Source organism: Gekko japonicus, unplaced genomic scaffold (assembly GCF_001447785.1).
Source record: "Gekko japonicus isolate JY-2015 unplaced genomic scaffold, Gekko_japonicus_V1.1 scaffold1072, whole genome shotgun sequence".
NCBI lineage: Eukaryota > Metazoa > Chordata > Lepidosauria > Squamata > Gekkonidae > Gekko > Gekko japonicus.
The window spans coordinates 166,254-176,609 of record NW_015173154.1 but is presented as its reverse complement, the minus strand read 5'-3'; the positions used below and the strand labels follow the sequence as shown (position 1 = coordinate 176,609).

Below are 10,356 nucleotides of genomic sequence, written 5' to 3'. Positions count from 1 at the left end.
GTCGCCGCTGCTCCTCTCAGCCGTGCAGCAATCACATCGATTCTGCCGCTGTCATCGGGGAACAGGTGGCCGCTCTGAGTTACAAATTTCTGAACGCGGACCGTGAAATATGCTAGATCTTCCGGGTTTCCATCAAAGGTTGCGTCGAGTAAGTCCTTCGGTCTCAACCTCAGGCCCCCCTGCATGGGTAATCCTGGAGCCATCGGTGGGGCCCCTGGCTGGGGTGCGGGGAGGCCAGGGATGAGTGGCGGTGGCGGTCCCAGAGGAGCCTGCGGAGGCAACCCGGGTCCCGCGGGTGCTGGTTGCAGTGGAGGCGGTAATCCAGGCGGCAGCGCCGGCAGTTGGGGCGCTGGCAGTGGCGCCGCAGGCTGAACCGGCGGGGCAGGCACAGCCGGCTGTGCCGGGTGCGGCGCCGGTGGTGGAATGACAGGACCCAGACGATCCGCGATGCGATCGTCCACCATCTGGTGCATGGCGTTGAAAACTTCTGTCACTGTCCTCATGAGATCCTGCACCGACCTCTCGAGCTCCTGGATCCTGCCATCCTGGGATGCCCCCCAGCCTGGCTGCTCTTCCCGCTCGTCTCGTCCGGTCGCTCTCTCCTCCGGCCAAAACTCATCCTCCCCTCGATAAGCCACAGCCGGGCAACTCCGGGGTCTTTCAGGATAAGATCCCGGTTCAAAAAGGCTTTCTCGGGGCCCACTGCCCCGATGAACAAACGTTTCCCTGGTGCCTTGGGTATCGAACATAGTCCAATCCTCTGAGGCTTTGACCTCTGGTTTTCCCCAATGCGATGGGGTAGGAGGAGGCCAAGGAATAGTCTCATGCCTCGGGATCGCTCCCCCAACGGCACCTCGGGCTTCCATGTAGTCCGATGTTAAGGCAGTGGCCGGGACGGCACCTCGGTCCTCTGCCCAGAAAAAGGATTTCCCTTCGGCCCCGCTCATGATCGATGTCAGACTCGGGGTGAGGGGGAAAGAGGATTCTGGACAAAATGTCAGACCCCCAAAGCAGGAGAACAAACCCACGTTCCAAAGAAGTAAGATTTATTTCCAAAGCATGGTTGATCATGAACATACAGAGAATTGTCCAGAATGACTACAATACACAGGGGCAGTATGATATAGGAACTTCAAACTTGGTTAACCCAATGGGCTAAACTCCCTCGCAAGGGAGTTGATTAGAAAAGGCGCGAAGCAGCCTGAGAACTCCAACGGCTCATACCATAAACACAAGTTCAGTTCACACGGGAATCTAATTAAGCAAGGCAAGAAGACATAACACTCCATCGTCCACCTGTAGGAGAAGCTTGGCAGTTACAGTCGCATACCAGAAGAGAATAACACGGGGAGGGAGGGAAGAGGGACACATCCCAGAGAAATGGCAGCTCGCTGACATTGTGTTGGGTGACAAGGTAAGTAGAACAGGCATTACATTTATGCTATGGAATTCCACGGAGTAATGCTCTGGCTCCGTGCTGTTTAGGACCTGCATGAAACTACTGAGAGATGTTATCTGAAGGTTTAGAGTGCAACCAGTACTGTAATGCCCACCAGCTCTACTCCTCCTTTTCAACAAGATCAGCTGAGCTAGCGGATGTCCCGAATGAATGTCTGGGGACAATAACAGGCTTATTATGAGGCCTAACAAACTCAGTGCAAATAAAACTTAAGTGCTTTTGACAGAAATAAAACCTAACCAGGGATTGAAGAGCCAATTGTGTGTGTGGGGGGGGGGGGTTTCCTCACACTCTTCCTAGAAGAGCAGGTATACCTGTCTGAGGGTGCCTACAGAGAGAGGTGGGTGCAGCACCTTAAATCGCTGATCGTTTGCCAGCTGCACCCCATCAGTGATTAGTAAGATAATAACATGTTTGGTTTTCATGGGTCCTGTCCATACGAGGCCTTTTGGGCCAGGAGCGGGACGGAATGGGGGGGAGCAAACGGGCACGATCTCATGGTAACATCTGGGAATCATTGCCTGCCCGTCCCTGTTCCGTCCCAAACACCGATACCGCGCAGCAAAAAAGCACCACCTACCTAGGTGGTTGTATCCCTTGAAGCGGCTCAAGGCGGGCTGTGGGATCAGCCGGCGTGTCCTTGCGCTGCCGTATCTCGGCCCCCAGCCGTACTGCGCATGCTCGAGCATGCGCAGTTCAGCAGCCTCCCCCTCCAATCGGACTCTTGCTCCCCAGCATCTGATCTGAGGGGATCCATGGGATCCCGCCACGGTGTCTCAAGTTCGGTGCAGCTCTGATTAGCCGCATTTCAGCCGTCCCGTGTGGCAGCAGCTACAGTTTTTAAGATGTGCTTTTATTTCATATGTTTTAATTTGGTAGCGGCTTTAGTGGCCCTGATGAGGGCAGAAAATCAGGGTATCAATGTTGTAAATAATCTTTGGAGGCCCTGGTCACTTGCCACCACTATCAAACACGAGGCGATGTTTTCTGCAGTGGCCCCTTGTTTACGGAACACCTTCCCACGCAGCTGACCCCGAAGCACTGAACTATGTGGCTGTTTCAACTATGCTAAATTATTTAATGCTGCTATTTTCATCGTGCACATTTTATTCTTACTGCTACTGTTCTATTTAGATTTTACACCAGTTAATTTTACTAGTGTTATATTGGCTTTAATTATCTCTATAAACCACCTCTGTAACACTGAGAGCAGTGTTACATACACTAACCACTCTAACACTATGACTGTGGTTTTATTTTCAGATTTTATGCAAAAAAAAATTTATACAAAAATATTTTTACAAAATCTATGGTACCCTGGCCTCGCTACGGAGCTGATCAGCAGTTATGATTACTTCCCATTCCCAGATCAACGTGCCCACCTCCAGAACAATTAAACTGTCAGGCTCAATCCGTCCCTTTGCTTATCCAGGCAATACTACGGCTGCATCTACACACACTTGGATATTCCGCTGTTGTTGTGCTATAGGAATAATTTGCAAATTCTCCTGTGTGGACAGGACAATTCAGGAGGTGAACGATGGCTACGGCATAATATCCAGGGAAATGTGGATGCAGCCTAGTGCAGGGCCTATTTACATCAGGCCCGTCTCCCACCCCCTGCCAATAATTCCTTCAGCCGTTTGAACAGCCCAAAAGGAAAGTCTCTCCATCAGAGAATGAGCAGGCAAAAAGCAGACCCTAGAAACAGAACCCTACCAAAATAAGTGAGGTACAAAAACCTCCCAGGACATTCTTTCTGATCTTAGGGCTGCAAAATAGTTAAGAAGCATCTGGAACTAGAAGGCATATAATTAAAATTCATGAGCAAACCTAACATTGATCTTTTATAAGGATTTCAGGGTAATTCATTTAGTAAAGTGATCCCCCCCCAAAAAAAAAACCCTGCTATTATATCAATTGCTTAATATTTATTCTTTGATGCTCTAGCAAATGTAAATTACATAAAATACTTGGAAGCGTCAACCGGGTGGGGTTGGGGCACAACTCTAGATTGAGCGCCAACGGGCAGGAACACTGGCTATGGTGCCAGTCAACGCAACATCTGTATAAATGGAGAGCTGACCCAAAAATCCAACATGGGTACATCTGAGTTCCAAAGAGGAAAATTCTCAGAAATGAAGGAGCTGGTTAGAAGAAAAGATGGGAAAGTCAAGATACCCCTTGAAATGCGTTGGGCTGTTTGGAGAGGATTAGTGTTCCAAAGGTTTTCACTGAGTATTGGAATTTTATTTTTTTTAAGCCACCCCAGTTACAATTTTAAACTCCGCTGCCAGCCCTGTAGTTCTCTGTATTCATTATATGCAATGGTAGTTCGAATACAGAGTTGCCAAAAGATTTGCAGCAACACCAGACGAAGCCACAGTATGAACTATCATCCTTCCCCCACCCACCACGTGTAGCCACCATCAGACTTGCAATGAATGGCGCAGCCCACCTTCCTCCCCAGGGCAACTGTTCTCCTGCCCTCCGTTTTGCCCTGGCAAGCGCCCTGCGAGGACGAGAGAGTGCAGCTGGCCCACAGCCGTCATCACCCCCCCAGCAAACCGCTGTGGCAGAGGCGGGACTCCAACCTGGGTCTCCCGGATTTCCGTCAGACATTCCAGCCACGACCACCACGCTGGCTCTGGCAGTTCAGGGAACAGCTCCTTTGTTTGAGCCCCCTTTGTTTTGTCTCCCACCACCCTCCCTGCCCGTGCTGCCTCCCTCTGCAATGGGGGCCCCAAGTGGCTCACATCACTCTCCTGCCCTCCATCCATTCCTCACAACCTCCAGACTCTGAGCGATGCCAGGCTGGGAGGGTGTCACTGACCCCAAGGTCACTCAGCAAGCTTCCAGGCCAGAATGGGGATTTGAACTTGGGACGTTTGGAGCCCAGCCGAATACTCTAACCACTATACCACATTATAGGCTCTGACAGTTCGGGAAAGTTGTTAAACCCTCCTCCTTCTGTAACAGCAGGGGTTTTTCCCCCACCTTCCCTGTCTGTGCTGCCTGTGCTTTCCTGGTTTCTGGTGAGTTAAGCCTGGTTTCCTTTGCAAATAGCAGAGGGATGCTCTACAGCTAAACTGCTCCAGGATGTTCTAACTCCCTTCATGTTTGGCACTGCAGCTCCCACCATCACCCTGAAGTTGGTGGCCAATTTTCAAGCACTTGCCTTTGTTTTCTGATGAGTTTTGCCTGCCACAACCTTAGCTTCAATTGCAAACAGCATGGGAGTGCAGGGTTTCTGGATCTAACATGGGTCAGGATGTTCTGATTACCTTCATCTTTGGCAGCGAAACTGCCATAATCACCTTGAACTTGGTAGCCAATTTCCAAACACCTACCTTTATTTTCTGATTGATTATGCATGGCACAAGCAAAGTACCTTTGCTCCACTGCAAATAGCAAGGGGGTGGGGTCCTGAGACAACATGAGCCAAGATCTTCTGATTCCCTTCATGTCTGGCACTACAACTCCCACAATCATCCTAAACCTGATGGCCAATTTTGGGGCTCCCAGCCTTATTTTCCTAGGAGTTATATCTGCCATAGATGGACAAACAGACACCTTTTATTATAGCACGGGTTAACTCATTCCCAGGGGTGCAGCAATCATTTGAATCCACAATAACTGAAACGTAGATAGGGCTGAATCTGGCTAGCTCTTTCTGTTCCCACCCCCTATAGCTTTTGACAGGTATCCTACAATCCTCAGTGGTCAAAGGAAACCCATTTTGCACCAGGGGAAAAGGTGGTTAGATCCAGCCCACAGAATGCATATCACAGATGTGATACAGTACTATGAAAATGAATAAAACACCAGCATGTTAACAAGCAGAGTCAAGAAATCCACTAAAGGCAAGTAAGCTGTCCTTAAAAAGCAGAAGTCTTGCCTAAACAAGAACTGCACCAACTCTACTAAACTCTACTAAAACAAATGCAAATTGACAATAAAGGAAAGCAAACATATTGCTAAGTACAAACAATATGCACATGCTTAAATCAGGGCTTGAAAAATCCCAGGTGCTAGGCTGCCATGGCACCTAGGAATCTCACTATGGTGCCTAGTGGTTTTTGTGGTAGCAAGGATTAGAAAATATGGTCAGCCATGACCTTGAATGTTGAAATATGACACTGGCTCCTATATTTTTGAACTGATCAAGGTCTGCTTTGAATACATTTCAAGCAGCAACCCAATCAGGAAGACAGCTGAGCTGTTCTCTCTGTGGCCACTTGGTTTATACTTCTGTGCTTCACCATTTCCAGACTCAGGACTCACTGAACTGCGAGCACAGGACATCGAAGGCAAGCAACGGGAGAAGGGGTGACCACAATTAGGGGACTTCATCAGCAGCAAGCAGACCAAGACAAGTGGGAGAAATGCAGGCCAAGCACCAGGAGAGGCACAGTGAGGAACAAGCCGCGGAGTCACCAGCCAGCCGCTGTGGAATAGGCTCGCTGCCATTGACTCTCCTAATCCCCACCATTCTGCAGGAACTGTGGTGCCCTTGGCTCCTTCTCCGTGTGCAGGTCCTTGCAAAAGGCAGCCTAAAAAAGTCTTAGATCTAGATAAACTTGTGACCCAACAGGTGACCTTCCATTACCCACCTCAAGGAGCCAACTCTTGAGTTGTAGATTACAGCTGTACGCCACACGCAAGCCTATACATTTCTATCATGCCTCCCTTTAGTCAACTTTTCTCAAAATTAAAAAAATACCAAACATTTTACATTTTCCTGATAGAGAAGGTGATCCGCCTCCTTGATCATTTTACTTGCACTTCTTTTAAAATATTCACAGCTTTACAAAATCCATTTTGAGATCTGACCATGTCTGTACATAGCATTCCAAATGCAGCCATTCCATGGATTTTGTACAAAGACATGAAATCAGCGGTTTTATTTTTCAGTCTCTTTCCTACCTACCAACCCATGGCAGGGGATTTGTCCTTTCTCCGCTGTGCAACCAGTCAACATTTTTATGGAGCTATCCAACATGACACCAAGATCTCTCTCCCGACTAGTTATTGCCAGTTGAAAACCCCTGTAAACGCCAGAGATCTCGCTCCAGTTTGCATCCCTCTCGACTTGCTTCCGTTGACCCTTGTGTGCCACACCACTCTCTGCCCAGGCAATTTGGAGAGATACTCACTGAGCCCTCTGCAATCTGCCTTTGTTTTCATTGCTTTGAGTACTGTGGTGTCATCTGCCAACACAGCGACTTCACTGTTCACCCAAATTCCATGCCATTTATGAACACATTAAACAAAATGATACCTAGTTCAAATCTCTACCAAATACTGTGGTTTACATCTCTCCTTTGTGAGTACTGTTCAATCCTCTGTTTCCTGTTGTTTAGCAAGTGACTAATCTGTAAGAGGACCTGGCCTCTTCTCTCAGGACTGCAAGTGGTTCAGCATCCTTCCTGTCTCCAACAGGAATCCAGACAAATACGTCCGAGAAGCCTACAAGCCGGGTACACAAAGGCAGCAATATTCCCCCAGTAAGTGTTCTGTCTGCCCACTGGAGGTTCCATTTAGATATCATGATGAAAAGCTGCTGAGAGACCTCTCCATTTGCCTAATCCCTCACTCCCACTTCTGTTGCTTTTTCTAATTGCCTTTCCCCAGTCCTCATTAGAAGATCTCTTGCCTACCAATAAACCACTTGCTCCAGAACAGAACCACGCAAAAACAACAAGCTAACAAACATGTGGGGAAGGGCTGTGGCTCAGTGGAAGAGCACCCGCTTGGCATGCAGAAAGTCCCGGGCTCAAATCCCTGCCGGCATCTCCAGGTAAGAGGACCAGGCCGGAGGTGACGGGGAAGGCCCCTCTGCCCGAGGGCCTGGAGAGCTGCTGCCCGTCTGAGTGGACGAGACTGACTGACCCTGGTGGACCAATAGCTTGATTCAGCAGAAGGCAGCTTCCTGTTCTCACGTCTACACACACATCCCGATCTATTATTTCTTTTTATGGTGTAAAACTTCAGAACAACTTACTATTCTTGAGCAGGTCTGTGCCTGTTTTAGATCCTGGATCTAAGATGCCAGACAGAGCACTAGCTGAGCAAAGTAAGTCTCAGATACCTATAAATCAAACTCAACAGCTACTATGGCAAGGATTTGCAACTGCTGCTCTCTGTTAATATTCCCACAGCTCTAGATCGAGAAAAACTGCACAGCATACTTTATGCCAAGTGCTGAAGTACTCCAGCTATTTTTCTCTCACCAAAAGACTGCATCACAAGGCTCTCTCCCTCTCTCTCTCTCTCTCTCTCACACACACACACACACAGAGGCACTTTTATTATGTGCTAAACCCACAACACAGCTCATGGTAAACAAAATGAATTAGTTCAAAAACCATTAACAAATTTGTATTTTCAGAGCCACTTCTACTCTGAGAACATCTAACCCTAACCCTAGAACTTACACAGGCTTTTATGTTGCCCTGTATTTCACAGTAATTGCTACAACCACCAGACTTCAAAACACGAATGAATATAAATGGACCAGCAACCTACCCACTGTAAGAACAGGCAGGGTGGGTGGAGGGGCAACTCCACCAAAGAGTGATTAACACATGGAATTCACTGCCACAGGAGGTGGTGGCGGCTACAAGCATGGACGGCTTCAAAAGGGAATTAGATAAGCATACGGAGCAGAGGTCCATCAGTGGCTATTAGCCACAAGGTATAGATAGGGGCTCCGGGGCAAGGGATGCTGTGTCTCCTTGGTGCTTGGGGGGGGGGGACCAAGAGTGGGAGGGCTTCTAATGTCCTGGCCCCACTGGTGGACCTCCTGATGGCACCTGGTATTTCTAGCCACTGTGTGATACAGAGTGTTGGGCTGGACGGGCCCTTGGCGTGATCCAACATTGGCGTCAGTGTTCCCTCTAAGCTGAGTTAGTGTGAGCTAGCTCACAGTTTTTTAGCCTCTGGCTCACACATTTTTGTCTTAGCCCAGGAAGGAGGGCTCCAGAGCAAAGTGATTTATACAGCAGCCAAATCACTTGCTCACAACTTTGATGCCGGTAGCTCACAAAATAGAATTTTTGCTTACAAGACTCCACAGCTTAGAGGGAACATTGATTGGTGTCTCTTATGTTCCTAACTCACATATTATTGCAAGGACCCTTCACAGAGTAGCCCCTGAGAGCCAACAAGATTTCCAGGAGATCGGCTTTTGAGAGTGAAAACCTTGAGGGTCTCTAAGGGGCTACGAGTCAAGACTCAAATCTGAGGGTCCTACTGCAGACCAACGGGGCCACCGCCTGAAACAATCTACATGGAGTTGGCACGTGGTGTGTGTGTTTGCCCACATGCTCTGCCTAGAGACGCATATGGAGGCCCTTGTGAAATCCCAGCCAGGTTACCCAGCGTCAGATGGCACCTTTGCCTCCAGGCACCCCTACCCAAGATGCAAAATTCTACTTTTCCCCCCCACAGGAGTGAATGTCAACTATAATGTTTTAGGTCTTACATGCCGAGGCACCCTTACGGTAGGAAACACGCCTGTTCCTCCTTTCCCACAAGGGGATCCATTCCCTTGAAACTCAACCCTGCTTCCTACATAGCCCCACCCTGGATTCTGTCTCCTGGTCACACCAGGGTGTGGCAGAATGTTAATAGCTGCCTTGATACATGGAATCAGTAATCAAGGCTCCTACACATAAAAAAACAGCTAATCACTGAGACTACAGAATCATGATCTGTTCACAATCTACCTATTCTAGATAGAGGTCCATTATTGTTAAAACCGTCTGGGTACGTGTGTGGGTGTGAGCGCGCATGCCCGTGTGTGCACACGGAGTTTCACGGCATCCCAACGAAAAAGCCGCTAACCCTTTCTTTACAAGTTTCTTCAGTCATAAATCCTGTTTGTTCTATCGTGTTATTTTCAGAAGGGATCAAATGTTGACACTTCTATTGAAGAACAACCTGTGACTGTAAAGCTCCCCCATAAAACATCAGTTGAGCAAACTATGAACAGGGCTGTAGCTGTTTGCGGCTGAGCCCGTCTGCCAGACACTTCAGAGACCCAGAAGCCCAGACCCCCCCACCCGTCCCTGCTGCCTCTTCTCCTGCCCCCCAGCCAGTCTACTACTGGTCTGCCTTCAACAGTCAACTGTATTTATCATTTCCTTCGCCTATACCCCAGCTTTCTCCCCAATGGGAACCCAAAGCAGCTGACATCACTCTTCTCTCTCCCCTGTTTCATCCTCACAACAACCCTGCCAGGTAGGTTAGGCTGACAATGTGTATGGCCCACAGCAACCTCATGAGCACCCTGGCAGAAGAGGGACTCAAACCTGGCTCTCCAAGGCACCCGTCTGAAACTCCCACCTCTCCCCCACACTGGCTTTCATGGGGCGGCTGCTGTTCAGGCCTGAGTTGTGCAGGTCATGTGGAAGCAGCAAGTCCCCCGGTGGTGTGTGGCCCAGCCGAGTCCTCTCCCAAAGGCCAATACAGTCCTGGGGAAGGGCCCCTTCTACTGACAGAAAGCACAGCTTGGGAGCTGGCAATGCCCTTGGGGTTGCCTAATAGTGGCCATGGAGGAATTTGCGAGGGATGCTCCTGTCATCTTGATGGGGTTACCCCCACCACCACCCCCTGTACACCTGAGGTTAGACTTCAGGTTTCTCCAGGGAAACGGATGCAAGTCCTGCAGGCGAGCTCCTGGAGCCCTGCTCAGGGCACACGGCCGGAAGACAAGAGTCAGGCCAGAGTCTCCAGGCATCTCCTCCCACCGGGGTCCGGATGTGGGTCTGGGGGGCCCGGCTGCAGGGGGACCTTCCCCGCCCTTGGGGTGGGCGTACCCCGCAGTGGGAGTCCGGACCTCCAGCCTTTCCCCTGGCCTCCGGGGGTTGGGGAGGGATGGCGGAGGGAGAGCC

General features: G+C 49.6%; 1 protein-coding gene across 1 annotated transcript in view; it reads right to left on the bottom strand.

The window, feature by feature from the left end:
- The window catches only part of LOC107119804 (diacylglycerol kinase eta-like), a 206,573-nt gene that overhangs the window by 166,989 nt on the left and 29,228 nt on the right, over window positions 1-10,356 (bottom strand). Inside the window, exon 5 of the mRNA XM_015422396.1 lies at window positions 36-657. Within this exon, the coding sequence (XP_015277882.1) occupies window positions 36-657 (622 nt within the window). The remainder of the gene's footprint in view (window positions 1-35; window positions 658-10,356) is intronic.